Source organism: Harpia harpyja, chromosome 2 (assembly GCF_026419915.1).
Source record: "Harpia harpyja isolate bHarHar1 chromosome 2, bHarHar1 primary haplotype, whole genome shotgun sequence".
In the NCBI taxonomy this organism is placed as follows: domain Eukaryota; kingdom Metazoa; phylum Chordata; class Aves; order Accipitriformes; family Accipitridae; genus Harpia; species Harpia harpyja.
The window spans coordinates 2,655,293-2,670,620 of record NC_068941.1 but is presented as its reverse complement, the minus strand read 5'-3'; the positions used below and the strand labels follow the sequence as shown (position 1 = coordinate 2,670,620).

General features: G+C 42.0%; 2 protein-coding genes and 1 long non-coding RNA gene across 6 annotated transcripts in view; 2 read left to right on the top strand and 1 right to left on the bottom strand.

Annotated features, from left to right (window-relative positions):
- The window catches only part of SHROOM3 (shroom family member 3), a 154,846-nt gene extending 153,058 nt beyond the window's left edge, over positions 1-1,788 (bottom strand). For 2 of the 3 annotated variants that reach the window (XM_052812631.1, XM_052812649.1), the window contains exon 1: positions 1,090-1,787. In XM_052812631.1, the coding sequence (XP_052668591.1) occupies positions 1,090-1,248 (159 nt within the window). In that variant the 5' untranslated portion in view covers positions 1,249-1,787. Of the gene's footprint in view, positions 1-1,089 lie in introns of all 3 variants that reach the window. The other variant, XM_052812640.1, reaches the window with a different exon arrangement.
- Positions 1,789-7,872: 6,084 nt separating this feature from the next.
- LOC128153341 (uncharacterized) lies at positions 7,873-13,302 on the top strand. The gene is made up of 3 exons (XR_008238935.1): positions 7,873-8,075; positions 10,763-10,799; positions 12,954-13,302. It is a non-coding gene; the product is annotated as an uncharacterized LOC128153341 (long non-coding RNA).
- Positions 13,303-13,412: 110 nt separating this feature from the next.
- Positions 13,413-15,328, top strand: part of CCDC158 (coiled-coil domain containing 158) — a 30,246-nt gene continuing 28,330 nt past the window's right edge. The window contains exons 1-4 of one of the 2 annotated variants that reach the window (XM_052812589.1): positions 13,413-13,719; positions 14,118-14,227; positions 14,483-14,810; positions 15,150-15,226. In XM_052812589.1, the coding sequence (XP_052668549.1) occupies positions 13,414-13,719; positions 14,118-14,227; positions 14,483-14,810; positions 15,150-15,226 (821 nt within the window). In that variant the 5' untranslated portion in view covers position 13,413. The remainder of the gene's footprint in view (positions 13,720-14,117; positions 14,228-14,482; positions 14,811-15,149; positions 15,227-15,328) is intronic. The other variant, XM_052812598.1, reaches the window with a different exon arrangement.

Sequence of the window (15,328 nt, the reverse complement as noted above, 5' to 3'; positions counted from 1 at the left end):
ACCAATAACTTATTTCAGATGAACTATTCAAGGGACTGACAGTCTTCATGTGAATGTGTTCACACAGTGAGTTGCAGGATTTGAGTAACATATTGATTCTGAGTATCAGCATTTTCTTTTAGCCGACATTGGTTCTGATCCTTTGAATTTCCCACATACGTCCCAGTTTACGGGAGGGAGTAAGATTAGACATAAGTACATACATGCACCTAGCAGCTTGCTATATAAACGCATACTATAACATGCAGAATGTACCAGACAGGTGACACAGAAGAGAAATACAGTTAACAGCCACTGCAGGTAAAATTGCAGAATTACCTAAATCCTATTTTCAAAACAGTTTTAGGGCCATAGGTCAAACATATTTTAGATATTCATAGATTCAATTTGATGCTTTTGAAAATCCCTTGTCTTCAGTATCTGCATCTTAAGGTACCTGGGTACTTTTAATAGCCCAGTTCTGATGAGAATGAGGAACTCTTTCCCCCTTTTTCTCTCCCTCAAAATATCCTTGTAAGCTATACTACTAGTTGCCTGTTGACAATACTCAATCATGAATAATTAAAATAATAAAAATCTTGAAGGCATACCATACTTACTAGCTATTTAGTAAGTAGAGAGCACGTAGGGTGAGAAAACCGCTAATATAGCATAATATATACACACACCAAATAGGTACAAGTATTTATTATTCTCTTTACACACACACACACACACACTTCTGATTAGCCAACATCACATCATGTGACTTAAAGCACTTACTTTCTTTTCTCTTCAGAAGAGGTGGTGATGGGTTACTGAACATGCTCAGATATGCTATGACTTTGTGACACAAGATCACCTCATGAGAGTCCCCTACTCACTCCCATTCATAGTAGTGAAATAAATAGAGCCAATTTCTGCAAGCCAAGATACTTCCTGTGGGACAAAACCTGCACTTTGATAGTTAAACAATGGCGAGAGCTCTCATGTGTTTCTCAAATATGTAGCTCCTGAGCAAACCTACTGATTTGAATTTTATAACTCTTGCCCTTTAAGTCGGGCACCGCTCCTAACTTGTTTGCATTTCATTTGAAATAAGAAAAATACCTTTGAGATGATTAATGGCTCCCCATGCTCCAGTCCGCCTTTCAGTGTGAATCCCCATGGAGCGCCTCCTTGAAGCAGTGCCTCCAGGTAGATGTATCTTCCTTTATGGGTAATGCTGGGCTCTGAAGAAGATATGCTGGTGTTAATATTGTCTAACATCCTCAGCTGTCCTATCACATACTCAGTCAAATATAAAACCCACTCAGGCAATCACAGAACAGTGAAGTTGGAAATTAAACTCCAGAAGTCCACCACAAGTCATCCCTGAATACGTGAAACAAGAAAAGGCTGAGACAGAAAATTTTTCTTCAGCACTGGAGTCCAAGGTGATGGCTTAAAAACATTTCCCAACAACGTTTCAGCATGCTGTTTCTCCTTCAGAATTGCATAGTTTTACTGGTGTTTCAACACTGTGCTTTCCCCATTCGCAGGTATTCTGGGCATGATAGCTTTGTAAAGATTTCTCCTCCTGTCTTCAGTATATCAAACTTGTGCTTTTAAAGATAGGAGCAAAAAAAGAAAAAAAATGTTTATAGATTTAAAAGCCCCTGGCCAGCAAATTGCCAAAATCCAAACGAATGCTTCATTTGTGATTGATTATCAGTCTTTTCTTCCTTTCTGCATGCGATTTACCATTACAATGGCCTTTTTGCCTCAGCCCACTGCACTAAAAGAATGGAAGCGTCTTCTCCCTCTCGGCTCTCAGTTACTCTGTCCACTTACTTCACAATTTCTGACTTGTCAGAAAAAAAAAAAGAAAAAAAAGGCTGGGGGAGGAGAAGAGAGAAAGTCCACTCCTAAAACTATTTAGAGGGATTTAAAACGTGAAATAAGTCCCTACTTATTGGATTAAAAGTGCAAAAAAGTCTATCAGGAAAACTGGAGAAGCAGGTGAAATTAATCCTTGGGAAAAATGTTAAGACGATAGCTGAGCCCTTTTCATTTTCTGTGCTCTCCCCAATGATCTGCCAAAGCTGCAGCAGCTACTGCTGCTATGAGGGAGAGTGAGGGAGAGTGAGGAAGAGAGAGAGAGAGAGAGAGAGATGGATTAAGGCAAGTAAGGCAGTGCTGCCCAATTGTGCACATCAAGCATGCAATTAAAAAATGCAGTGTCCAAAAGCTGGGGCTCACCCTTTTATTATGCCCCCGGAAACCACCATCTTTCTATTGTACTTGCCAAGGAATTGTAACAATCCAAACTGCCAGTTGCTGAAAATACAATGGACCTGTTCCAAATCAGCACAGTGGAGCACTGCTAATAATTCTGCTCTCATAAAGTGCTTTTCCTCCGCACAGAGCCTACCAACTTCCCTGGACGTATTTCTTTTCCCCACTTACCTTGTCATAAAAGGTCGATGCTTTCCCAATAAACGGAATAAGAAATAACACTAAGAACTTAGGATACTTTTATTAATGTAGGCAGTCACCAATATCTACTGTAGAACTTATAGATGTGGGTGCATCTATTCTTGCATATATACATGTAAGCTTAGGCATTTGACTCATCACTTAAACAAGTATTGACAGCATATATCACTGAAGGTGTTCAAAAAGTGTTTTGTTTTTTATTGGCCTTTGAACAGAATGATAGAGACAGTAGCCCACAGACCACTACCTTTCCTGCTGGCATAGCTGAGTAAACAAATATTAGTGCCTATGCCTCTAAGGTGCCCATGCTTTTGATCTTGTAGTGCCTGGGATGTGCATTATTTCTCCTTGGGGCTTTGAAAGCTGTGAAGATCTTGTGTTAACAAACTCATAATGAACTGTGGGGGAAAAGCTTCGGAGCTGCGACTCTAAAATCAGAAATCTTTGCATTTGTTCATGCCCTTCATGCCACACCATTCCCATCCCCTTTAAGATGTTACAGTTTTCCCAGACCCTTCCAGTTGCCCCATGTGTCCCAGCTCTCATTCCCAACAGCCATGAAGAGGAATGCAGAAAAGAGGCCCCTCCCTTTATTCTTCATGGTAGATGATCCTCAATCCTTGCTTATATTGAGCTTTGTCCCCTCTGCTTCCCTCCCAGGGGCTGAGTTTTCATTAGCTTCACATCCTGATCAGGCTCATGGATTGCTTTTATCCAGAACTCACCATTTAGCCTGACTCAAATCAGATTTCTGTAGTTTTACACTCCTAGTGTTTCACTGTAAAAACCCTCATTCCAAGTCACCACAAAGAGCAATTCATTTCTGTCCCTCCACAGGCCTTCTAGGGACAGGCTAAGGCTCCGGGAGCTGTCTCTTGGAGCCATACATCTTCCTATCCATAGCCGTCAGGACTGTGTAAGACTGTGTAAGAACATGTCAGCCTGTTAACAAGCCAAGGTATTTCTTCAGATTATGTCAATTCCAATAGGAAACATTGGTCACTACACCTAATGTCTGCAGACACCAGAATTTCAATAGGAGCTGTATTTCTCACAGTGCCTACAGTGGCTGATAAGTAACAGTTACCAACGTAATTTCTGAGGTACAGTTTTTCTATTCCAGCACTGCAATTCATTTCAGGTGCTGACTCCAACATCATTTTTGCCAATAACTCCATCAAATTTGTCACCATTGCAAGCACATAGTTTTCTCCCACTACTACCTCCAGATTTGCTCATCCTTTATATTGTTAATCCAGCTCTAAAAAGGACACATACAGATGCTTGCATATATCAGAGACCCATGACCAGCTAAGGAAAAAGGTTTGATCAAGCACCCAAAAAGGGCTGCCAGATACTGTAATGCTTTCTCTGCAGGCTCTTATTCCACACAGGAGTTAAAAATCTGTCAGGTGCTCATAGAACCCAGTTCCCATCTGTGTTACTCATACCTTTCTCATCGAGAAAACTGTCTGGGCCATCTGCGCAATGCTAACCTCTTGGTGATGCCCCAAGAAACCGAAGGATTTTTGGAACACTAGAGATAGCAGCAACTCCAGCCCACACATGTGGGATTTAACTTCCTGCCAGGTGCAACACAAACAAAACCAGTGCAAGACAACTTAATAACATACAGCAACAATTGATGAAAAAGCAGGACTAACAACATGGAGATGAGCATCGCTGTGCTTTAGCTGAAAACATTCTTTCGAGAACTTCCGAGATTTCAGTGCTGAATACAATTAAAGCAATATTCACCATTCACCTACATATAAACATTTCAAAGTATTAAATACAAACCTTTTTTTCTCATCTTGCCTCTGGCCAGAACCTAAACTAGCACACATATCTTAGCACTGTTTTCTACAAGAAAGGAATTCTTCTGTGGGAACTTCCTCTCAGGACAGAGCTAAGCTACTCTCTGTTGGGATGCAATAGAAGAAACCTGTGTTAAGAAAAGTGCTGTCCACACAGAATAATATATTTGAATTAAAATTTTGCACAGTTTCAGAGAAAATAAATTTGGAATAGAGTCCCTCAATTGCCAAGTACTACACTGCTAAAGCAGGAGAAATTACCATTGATTTCACTTTTCAGAGTTCACAATCAAACCCTGCATTTATTATCAATAAAGGTACTGCCTCCTTGCTGGCAGCTGCTCTGACTTTTCCTAAATTCCTTCAACTATTCCAGATTTCTTTTGCAAATGAAGTTCGTCAGAGCAATACTGCCCCCATCTGCTGGCAGTATCAGTTGTCACAGTTTAAGTTGATCGAAGTGCAAACATTCCACAGTTTAGTTAACAGGCATTTGCTATGCTTTTCCGTTTCAGAAAGGAAACAGAATCTTTACTAAGTATTCAGAGTGGTGTTTTTGATCTTACCTGGGTCCCTGAGCTGGCAAATCATTAAGTCAGATTAAAGGTAAACCTAGAAATCAAAGAAAGGAAATTCAGCTCCTAAATATTGTACACATTTGTAACTGCCTTTTTCGCTGGGGAATTAAACTTTATGCTTAGTTCAAATCTACCTGCTGTTTAATTATATCCTGTAAGTTCAGAGGAAGAAAATTCACAACTTATCTCTAGAAGTTTTATAAAATAAAGCTGCCCTCATCTGTACTGAAGGGACTTCTGAGGAAGAGTAACATGCCAAAATGTCTCAGAGCTGGACATCAGAAGAGCGGAAGTGTAACTGATTACCCACTATGTCATGTCTGGCAGAAAATTGTCATTACAAGCAAGTCAACAAAAAGTATAGGATGAGGACGGGGACACTGATCACCTCGTAGTTGCTCCAGCTTTCATGGTGTTTTGTATTTCTAGTTGTGCACAAACTGCTTCTAAGCAAGGAAAAGGCTTGCAACTACCCTGTTGGAGAAAATTTATATTTTAGTGGACAAAAGGGGATAGAAATGCAGGTCTTTGCACCTTTCACAAATACAGAGGCAACAGGTGACTTGCTCATGGTCATACATGAAGCATGAAAAGGCTGAAAAATTAAAGTAGTGCTTCTTTTTCCTAGCTCACTGGTTTTATCACAGAACAACTTTCCTTTTTCTTCCAGACAGGACTCTGTATAAACTGAAAAGCTTTAGGAATTTTAAATAATAATAGACAGCCTTCAAGCACCAGTGGTCCCAGCTTCTTCCTCTCCCCCTGAGTCCTGAAGCCATTCACCTAAATGTGCAGTAGGACGGAACAAAACACAAGTGTCAAAAGACACAACCCTCCTGAATCAACCCAGGATCCCTTAAGAAGTGAATCATTCCTTCTTGGGGTAACAACTCCCCTGAAGATATATTATATAAAAAAATTAGAAACAAGTAAATAGAAAATAATGGCTTTTCTGTACTTACCTCCAGTCAGTTTGAGCTGACTGCAACACATCCATCCACCCAACTCTGTAAAATGTCGGTCTTGCATCTAAAAGAAGATATTACAGGAAGGAACACATGTTAAGACTCTGTATAGCCTCAAAGGGATTGCAATCAACTAGCAATGTTCAAAGTTTGTTTCTAGAAAGACATTCCTAGGGCTACACAGGGAAGCTCTGCTCAGATTCCAGGTTGGATTTGAGTTCATCTTCCTTCCAGCCCACAGAATAAGCCTGCTTTTCTGGACAGGCCTGAGGTAAAATGTGAAAAGTCAGACAGAGAAAGGGAAAGACAGAGATCTGAGAGTGAAAGAACAAAGCTGAGAAAAAGAAGCAAGCTGCAAAACCCATGAATCTGCATCCTTTTTGTGTTGGAAAAGGCACTTGTCTTTGAAGTCTGAAAAGAAATAATTTTCTTTAGTGAACGTAAAAAAGTCTCTCCATATAATATTGCCTCTGGCACAAAATAGCTTTGGGTCCCTCAATTACTCAAAGCAAACTGCAAAGCAACAAGCCAAGGTGAGGAACAGATCCGTCCCTCTAAGGAGAGGACAAGTGCTGTCACAACTGAAGGAGGTTAATTCAGGGTATCTGAATTCAGAATTGCAGATTTTCTCTCTGCATCTGAATTTTCACCTACCTGATATAATGCACAGAGAATCACCCTGCTGAAACAAGAGTTTGAATCAGGAACCAGGAATCAAAAAAGAGTCGTCACACTATAACACCAAAACCTTACAACATATAGGTTGTTGTTGTTATACAAGCATTATAACTGTAACAACATCGAGGCCACTTGAACAATAACAGTCCCTGATTTTCTATATATTACTGTGAGCCCTTCCAGAGAAACAGGCCGTTTTGCACTCTGAATCAACTAACCTAACAAGATGCACAAAAGCAGTGACATCAAAGATAAGTCCTCATTCTAACACTAAATTAATAAAAGATTCCATGATTACACGGAATTATCCAGTATTATTATGCTAAAGGGGTTTCCCTTGTTGAGACTCAGATACACACTTTAAAAAAAGAGAAGCACAAAATGCTCAGGGCAACCATCACTTCATTTAATTGAAGAGTTGTGTAGTATTTATCTCTATCTTAACAGGCTGTGTACACAGTTGGACAGCTTTTAGATAATACCCATCTGCTGAGATATTTCTTGCAATTGTTTCTTGCAAGATGGAGTACAGCTGAAGTCACCTAAAGCACCATAGCCAGATGCTCTTATTTTAAGGCCTTTGAGCAAGCTGTGAAGATGCAGCCCTGTGTCTGAGCTCATACTGTAAAGAGCAGGACAAATTCTATACACCTTTATGTTTGATATATGGCATATGAAGAAACACAGCAGGTTCGGACAAATTAATTTCGGGGGGAGGGCTTCCCCCCCCCCCCCCAACCAAGATAATTATTTAACAGTTAAAGCCATTATTAATGCCTTTAACCAAATCTAAAACTGCTGGTGGGTATGGCCCATGTATTTTAGAAGCAGAGCCTCTGCCAGCATAAATTACTCCATTACCTTCCTCTGGAGCTATATCTCCCCCTGCACAGCTCACAGTCCTCGCTGTGGGAGGAATGGATTATTTTAAACACAAGAAGTTTATATTTGCATCTTGCTGGCAAACCTGTGATGATTCTTAGCTATTTCTTCTCAGAGATATTCCCAAAATAGGAGAAAAGTTATTCAGGAATTACATCCTGTAAGAGTTATTCTGTCCCCGGGTTGTAACTGCTGTTTCAGGCGTGATAGGGGGAACAACAAAGAGGCTGGGGTGCTTAAGACCTGGACTCCCACGAAACACTAGACAAAAAAAGGCACCTGCTGCCAGGAGAGGTAATGATCCGCAGAAAGCACCCCGCCAGGGCCCTGTTGGGGAAAAGCTATCAAGTTTCCCGCTGAAGCTGGACTTTGAATGACACTTTGTGGAGAAATCAAACACTGGATGCGGCGTTTATTGGTTCCCTCTCATGCACATGATCAGCTCCAGAGGAGGGGTTTGTTCCCAAGGCTACCGAGTCGGGCAAAGGGGCTGGTGAAAGGGGCAGGTGGCTCCCACCCGTTCCGGCGGCTCAGGAGCTGTTTGGGAGCTGGATGCACAGCCCACAACACGGCAAAAGCAGGAGCGAATGCGAGTTGATCAATGCCTCCCTCCTTTCCCAGCCTCACAGGAAGGACCAAAACCTCAGTGCGCCGTCCAAAAATATAGGAGAAACAAACCTCACCAGCGCTTGTCGAAGGTAGGTGCAGGCTACCTCCTGGTTTTCATGCTTTGTTAACACCTGAGATCGTTTGAGCATTGAAATCTGGTTTCAGGATATCGTGTAGCATATTTACCTATAAACTCCTTTGTCTCTTTGCTCTGTGGATAGAAGAAAACTGTATCTTTTTGGTGCTGCCTCTTTTTCCAGGTGGCACAATAGAAAGTCCTCCCTTCCTCGAGCTGGTTTCCATCCTCTGTGTGTGTTTTTTTGCTGCTCATGTACTGACAATTCTGGAGCGTGGTGCAGCTGGGACAGTGGAGACCAGAGGTTTATTTTCAGCTAGTTCATTCTTACTTTTCTGCTCTCAGTCTGAAGTAGTCCATGTAAAACCACTTTTCTTCCTTTGTCTTTAGGTTTGTTTTTTAGCACTAGATGAATGGTTTTCTTTCTTTGTAAATTAAAATGGTGTGTTCTCTGTTGAGGGATGGTTATATGTGTTTCTTCTTAGTCAGGTATTTAAATATATAAACATATATGTCTATCTCCTGAGTTTGCTCTGGCTTAAGTTCTCCAGCTCTCTGATGGTTTTGTTTTGGGCCCAGTTCATACATCTGTTCCTGGAAACTTGTAACATGGTGTCTGGTATAAGCTGTTGGCTGTTATTTTGAGTAACTTGAAAAGAGGAACAGCCTGTTGATCACTCCTGAAATCGAGATGCAAAACAGGACAGTCAGATCATTTTCTTTGCTGAAGCAAAGCTATCACGTCTTGACTCTGCACCCACTTTCTCACCGAGAATTGAAAATACCAGTCACATATTGCCTGACCATCCCCTTTGGGAATTCAAAATCATTTCATCTCTGAAGACACTGGTGTAAAAATCAGAATATTTTAATTTTTATTTCTGAATTGGATTTTTGGGAAGATGCTTTTAGCCCTCTGGTCTTTTTTCTGGTGGGAGGAAGGTTCCTCACCCCCACTTCTGCCTTCAGTCAGCGCAAGGTCACCCCCCACCACCACCCAAACGTTCTACCTTGCTGGCTAAATACCATGAGGAATATGACCCAGGCCCTCCCCTACCCCCCGTATGACAGGATTTTTATTTTCAGTCTTAAGCACGGCATCATTAATTCACCTGTCTTCACAAACCAGCGCCCGTGAGGGCGCCTTGACTCCTGTGCCCACAGCCTGAGGGGGGCACACGTGAGCGGCCATTTTGAGGCTGAGGGGCTGAGCGCCGGCGTGGGAAGGCAGTGGGGACGGCGCCCGAGCTGCGCGGCCGCTGGCTTCCACGCCCCAGCTTCCCCCAGGCTGAGCTGAGACGAAGCGGGCGGCTCCCGGAGGATCGGGTTGCAGCCGTGGGAGGGCCCCTTCCCGCCGTGGAGGCTGGAGAAGGGGCGAGACGGTTCTCCTCACCGTGAGGGAGCAGCCTCTCTGGGGAGGCAATAGCGGGTGCACGCCCTCATGAGGTAAAAAGTCCCTCGGAGCGGAGATGTGGAGAGTTTATAGAGACTAGAGGGACTTCGGCACAGACCTGCGCAGGCGGGAGAGGCTGGTCGGGGCGCTCAGGGGCTCCCTCGTTTCCCGCCATGGAAAGGCAGGTGGCCGTATGCGGCGGCCATTTTGTCGGCGCTCGGCCGGGCCCGCGCCACTATCGCCGTCAGGGAGATCCGCCGGCGCCGGCCTGGCTCTCCTTCGGCGCATGGAGAACGCGGGCGGCGGTGCGGGAAGTGACAGGGTCCGTCCCGGTTTAGGAATAACGGTCCTGTCGTCGTGGTGCGGTTGAACTTTTTGGGGCTGTTATGTGAGGGTTGGAGGCAATGTGTTCACATTAAGGAAGTATTTCTGGTATTTGGGATTGGGGTCGGGGATAAAGGGCTCCACTTCTCTCTGTTAGGTGCCCTTAGGAAGCACCCACGGTGGTCTTTTTCAGTCAAATGGGTGTATTGAAGGTGTGAAATTATCCATGGTATGGAAACTGCTATGGCAGCTACCTCTTGACTTACAGTGTAGTCCCATGTCTTTCAGAGGACCAGTCACCCAGGGAAATCCAAATAATGCAAAAAAAGCCCTATCAAATACCATCCAGCTCAAAGCTACGCATGAGTAATAAATTTTTCTTCATTTACTTTCCCCATCTTTGTCCCACCCCCAACCCCCGTGCCCCCCGCCCCGAGGAAGAGGTTCACAGACTTGTCCCCCAAGGGCTATTAATAGCAATCATGCTCCCAAAACTCAAAAGATGTACAAGTCTAGACATGCCCACTTTGGGTTCGCTCCAGACTTTAGTTTTTCTTTTTTGGGGGGCATATTTCTAAAAGCACTTTTGGGAGGAAAAAGTCCATTTGGCTTTAATCACACAGATTGGTATAGACAACATTTGTAGATGAGATCAAGGCAGACATTTATAGAAATCTTGTCTTCAGTGGTTTTTGTAGAATAATACAGTATCTGGAAACATCATAGGAAGGTGGTAGTGTATATGATTTGATACTTTGTTGTTGTTGCAAAACTTTACAGGCGATGGTAGTAAGTACTTAGAAAAGCCTGCATCTGTGTTCATCCTGACAAAACAAAGCATAAGACTTTAAAAAGGAGGTAAACTATCTCCCTCAATATCTTTTAATTCCCCCTGCAGTATTAGATAGGCAAAATTAATTTTTTATTACATAAAGTTGATTCTTAATATATTAGTAAATAAAGACACATTTTTTTCTTCACAGGTGCTGTTACAATGAGCAAGAATATCCAGGAATTGAGGTAGTACACAGGTTTTGTTTGTTTCTAGAGAAATTCCCGTACCTGCTATCTGTCATTACAGTAAACAGCACACTTGCTGAAAATGGAAGCCAACAGATTCCTAAGGTGTAGTCTGTTATACTAATGTGGCAGGAAAGATGTGAACACAAAATTTAAGGATATGGGTGCCCAAGACACTCTACAGTGAAGGATGAATTACACTGATCATTGTAATTTGTGTGCCAGGATAATAGCTTAATTTATATTCACAGTGGAATGAGTTATTCCTGCTAGCTATGGGATCTCTGCACAAATAGCAGGATATAGTACTGCCCTTTGATAATGAATTTTCAGGGGCCCAGGATTTTGCCTACTATTAGGTTCAGAATCATTCAGCATTGGGAAAGTGATGCTTGTGAAATTCAGTGACTTTATTGTTTTGGGTGATTTTTTTTTTTTTTTTTTTCCCCCAGAAGGTGGTGCTTGGATTTAGTGATTTTTATATACAGTTGTGTATCTAATATTTGAAAGTTTCTCCCAAAGAAGAATCATTAATGAGTTTGAAAATCCATGACGAACTAGAATCATTAACGAGTTTGAAAATCCATGACGAACTGAGAAGAATCGGGATGGTATTTTTTTTTCTAAAGCTTTGATTTGTTGATTCACTCAGACTCTGATGGATCAAACTGAAGTGTTACCTGACCAGCGTGCTTATTGCAACAGTGTGTAGTGGCAGATGCATAGAAAAATGGTCAGGAAAAAGTGATATTTTTGCTTGGTATACCTCAGTATCTCAGTGTCCAGGGAATTAGAATGTAAAGACTTACTGAATCTGAATGTCTGTCCCAGCTGTCAAATTTATTAGTCCTGGGAATTTGTCTAGTCATTCTTTTAACCTGTTTATGCATTTAGGTTATACTCTGCAATAACAGGGCAGTGTTGATAGCACCTCCTCCCTTGCCTGTAGCTGATGCCCCAGCTTCCCACTTTCAGGGTAACAGACTCCTCAGGATGCTTTTCCCCATGTTCTGCAGCTTTGCTTGCAACTGTGTCCTCTAATCTTTTTTTATCAGGAATGTTATCAAATTAAAATCCAGGTTTATCAGGATGCGTTAATACAAATGCAGAGAGGTGGCATAACAAGTGCAGTGCACAGAGGCAGGGACTTGTTGCATTGTGAAAAAAGTGCTGCGTGGACAGAAATCAACTGTGTGTGTTGTAATTGGGTCATTTGTGAATGTCACAGTCCTGCTATGTACACAAAACAGTACTGATGCTAAATGACAGGGAGCTGCTCTCCTTGCTGATCTCATATTCCTCCCTTACCTGTAGACTTGCCACTTAAAATACTTTTCCATAATTTGAGATTCCTCTTTGTCCCTCAACTATTTTTTCTTCATGTTTCCTCTTAGCTTTCTTCTTGTTACAGCGTATAGGTGAACTGCCAAAACTTGCCTATTATTCTCACTTAGACTGGATTTCTTTCTCTTTTGGTCAGAAAAGTTCACTTTGCCTTCCCCCCCCCCCCCCCCCCCAATCTGTCTACTTTCTTTGCACACACACATTCCTCCCTTCCCCCGGGAATGTAGCGAATCATTTGTTGCCTGATCAATTGCAATAAAATAAGATGGTGTGAATTGGCACAGGTTTCCTTTCCTCTGTGCTCGAGGTTTTATATAACCAAACACTTCTCTGATTCTGCAGATTTTCTGAGATGTTTCCTTTTATGCCTGCAAATGAATTATTTAACAGATTTCTGTGGTTTTGATTGACCATACAGTTAGTTTCGTGTCCGTAAGGTAGCGTTTTACTGGCCAGCTGGGAGAAAAAATGTGGAAATAAAAGGAAAACACTGTTCAGAAGACCAACCAATTTAATTCTGTTTGTTTGATGACGTGTTATTTTACTTGTTTGGACTTTTATACATTATGCCTGCTAGTGGCAAAACACGGTAGTTCAGTTGGTTACAGTGGAGCTGCACCAGTTGAAGATGTGGCACTGTGTTGCCCAATGTAAGTGCAAACCGGGAAAATACAACAGCGTTACCAAATAAATTCTTTGGTTTCACTTTTCTTTTCAGTTACTCTTTTCAGGTTGCATTTGTGACGCAGTGCAGGTGGATACTCTTCAGTCCTGCCTTTTCAGCAAATGTTTCTATGTGCTATTCTGCAGGGAGGCGCTGGAAAGACAAACAAAAGAGGCTCTGAAACTCCATGAAGAAACCACTGAATTCCCAGTAGAATCAGTGATATGTTTGAATCCTGAGGAATCTTTACCAAGTGGCAGTATGCCTAGCGTGGGCAAGTATTAAACATATTTCAGAACAAGATTTGGGAGTAAATCACTATGAACGTTGCAGACTATTAGGTGACTTAGAAGGATGCTCATAAGTTTATGTTTCATATTTCAACTTGAATCCTCTTTAGGCCCTGTGTCTTGAACAGCTCTTATTGACACAAGCCCAAGGTAAAGGCAGAGCAGGTTTGAAATGTACTCCTCTGAACATTGTGGCATTTGCCACCCAGTGTACAACCCTAGAATCGGCTGGGTTTGTTGTCCTTAGAAAAAAGGATGCCTAGGTTTGACTATCAACAGATAGGCCCTGAGAGGCACTAATGCCTAATTTGTACAGATGAGAGTTTATTCTCGTGTAACCACTCCTGTTTCAACACTTAAATTTATCTGCCTTTCAGGTGCTGCTAGTCCATTTCTCAACAACCAGAATGTTTTAGCTTCTTCCATTCTCAGCATGGTGATGGAAAACTCAGCCTCTTCTAGTACTGGTAGCAGTCCACCCAATAGCGTCTTCTGTTCCAAGTATGAAATGCATACGGAGTCTGAGAAAAAAACCATGAATGGTGCTGGCAAAGAACACACAGAAAACATTCTGGAAGAATACTCACAGAAAGGTAGAGATGTGCAGAAGAGGCTGAATGAAGTGAGTGGCAAATTTGGGGCAGCTTCTTAAGTACAGATGAGCTTTTGTTGTTTTTGTCATTGCTGAGTCTGGACAGTTTCGCCAGCGCTATTTTGAGCAGCCTCTTGGCTGCTGTAAATTGTACTTGGCTGTCACGATTCCCGCTTGCCATTTGACAGACAGAAATAGGCAGTGGGTAGTAATGTTGTTGGCATGATCCTTGTAACATTATTCCATGCATAGTCAGTGCACCGCAGCACAGTGTGACTTGCTGATTAAGAAATAATGAAAAAAAAGAAAAAAACCCTCTTAATTCCCATACCTGTGCTGCGCTCAGCCTCATTTTTTTAGGTTATATATTCAGTATTTTGATCGGTTTAGCACGGTGGGTTGGTTTTTTTTTTTTTTTTCTCCTTTAGACCACTGAGCTACGTGAGCAACAGAAAATCAATTTAAGACTGATCATTTGTGATTTGCAGACCAAACTGATGGAAGTGCAGTTGGAAAGAGATGCGCTTCAGGATACTAGGTATGAAGGCCAAGACAGATGTATTATGGAGAGTGTATATCTGGGCTTTGAAAGCCACACCAGATCTCCTAAGTGAGAAACTTGCACTCAGGAGTGAAGACAATGAGACTGTGGCACCTTAGTTTAGAAAACGGCTTATTGTGTAGTTGTAAAAAACAGCAGTTAATCAACGTAAGTATTAAACGTATTAGTCAGGATAAAAATCCATATTGTGAATCCTGTTTTCTAAATTATTTCTTTGGTTTCCAAATTCAGACAAAAGGAATTCCAGTGCCAAGAGAATGTAAAAATACAGCTAAAAAATACTGTTCAACAGCTGGAAGCTGCCAACCAACTGCAGGAGGAGATGCTGAGGGAGGCTGAGAGCCAAACTGAGCATCTGAAAAAGATGGTCCACAGCCACAAGGAAGTACTTCTGGAACTACATGGCATCCTAATGGACTACGAAGACAGCACAGGCAAGAAACTCTATGAGCATGAGAATATTACTGGCCTACACATCCAAAGCCTGAGCACAGCATTTGCTGACATCCTGCGAGATTTAGACTCAGAGGTGTCATACCTCAAAGAAAAGGTTGTCCTGGTATGTGAAGAAAGTGCTACTTTTCCTTCCAATGCTCTGTGTTTGTTTTTTAGGAAATACTTTTGAAAACTCCATGAGCGCCCATCTAAACTGGCCTAAGGAAATGGTTATGGCCCAAAGAAGTACAAATGCTACTTTGCAGTTAAAGGTGGCAGGTGCTGGTATGCCAGCCTTTTACACCGTCCCCACTTGAGGTTGGGTTTATTGCTGGAATTTAACCTGTATTGTGCACATTTTCACAGTTCAAGGTGGAAGCAAAGGAAAGGAAATTACACTTTGAAAACTACTGTTTAGCCAGTCTTTCCTTTAGGGTTTAGCATTGTCATCTGTTTACAATAGGTGGAAGAAGAACTTGAGTCATTGAAAAAAGATTCACAGACCCAAAAACAACTTCTGCTTCAGCGACATCAAAATAGGTACCTGTTCTCCATTTATTTATTCGTAAGACATGAATAGATTTTTTTCACATGTTCCACAGATAATTCTTTTGTGATGATGATGATGATATGGGGCGAGGG